This window comes from Dipteris shenzhenensis, chromosome 12 (assembly GCF_047967505.1).
Source record: "Dipteris shenzhenensis isolate YYH24624 ecotype China chromosome 12, Dip_SZ_1.0, whole genome shotgun sequence".
Taxonomy (NCBI): Eukaryota; Viridiplantae; Streptophyta; class Polypodiopsida; order Gleicheniales; family Dipteridaceae; genus Dipteris; species Dipteris shenzhenensis.
This window is the reverse complement of record NC_141607.1, coordinates 16,829,566-16,830,662: the sequence shown is the minus strand read 5'-3', so window position 1 is coordinate 16,830,662 and position 1,097 is coordinate 16,829,566. Positions and strand designations below refer to the sequence as shown.

The 1,097-nt window shown below is 50.7% G+C and overlaps 1 protein-coding gene across 1 annotated transcript; it reads left to right on the top strand.

Annotated features, from left to right (window-relative positions):
* Nucleotides 1–228: 228 nt before the first annotated feature.
* Nucleotides 229–873, top strand: LOC147895895 (chaperone protein dnaJ 20, chloroplastic-like). The gene has a single exon (XM_087382183.1). It carries the CDS (start codon nucleotides 229–231, stop codon nucleotides 871–873), a length of 645 nt encoding a protein of 214 aa, XP_087238309.1.
* Nucleotides 874–1,097: the final 224 nt, after the last annotated feature.

Genomic DNA, 1,097 nt, shown 5'->3' with positions numbered 1-1,097 from the left:
CAAGTCCCACAAAACAACTTGCAAAAATGGAATCCGATTCCTGCCGTTTCCATGTGAGTTCAAACTTCATATCATGTCTCTTTTTCAACGCCCTTCTGAGCTTCTCATCATTCATGTTTTGCGGCCAGCTCCGTCGTCAACTTCCATTCCACCACCCCCTCTAAGCTTCCTGCGTCTTTGCCTCTCCCCATTGAATACGCTCCCACCATTTCATCTACCCAATCCATCATGCCTTGCCTCTCCATTCCGCTCCCCTCCCAGGTCTACATCTGTGCAGGAAGCTTTCAGCTCTCCACCTATGGCACGCTGGATGCTAGATCTATAGCACTCTCTCTGCGCGTCGCCCAGAAGCGCCCCAACTCCCATTTCGCCCACTGGGAGCCAAGGCTTGTTGTTAATTGTGCTGCCGTCAACGACACTAGGTTCCCTTCTTACGCATCTCAGGCTGCATCGCTGTATGCCATTCTCGGTGTAGAACAGAATGTAAGCCACGCTGAGATCAAGAGCGCTTACAGAAAGCTGGCCAGGCGGTACCATCCAGACGTCTGCCATGCAGGTGACAAAGGAGGATCCGTTCATGAGTTCATTCGAGTGCAGGAGGCGTACGAGATCTTGTCGGACCCGGAGCAAAGAGCGGATTATGACTATACTCTGCTACACCCATTTTGTGCCCAAGCGTTGGGAAGAGGATCTGCTTCCGCTACAACAGTGTCAGGCACGAAACGTCCCAGGACCGAAGATCGACATCAGGTTTCCGGCGCGTGGAAGCTCCAATGGGAAGCGCAACTGAACAATCTTGGTCGAAAGCGCCGATCCGATTCGTGTGCGAGTGAATCTTGGGGCGCAAGCATGCGCCGTAAAGATGTCTCTTGAGATTTATTATTGGGTATGGGAATCTCTGACGTGAAGTGTGTCTTGAGATTTATATTGGGTATGGGAATCTCTGACGTGAAGCACACTGGGAAATGTACTCGAAATGCGGCTGCTATCTTGCAAAGAAAGCTGGCTGATCGGTGTGCATCTATTACGAACATTTGCGACCCCAGAACTACAATTGTTGCCTATCGAGTTTGTCATCGTCTCCAACCAAAATCTAT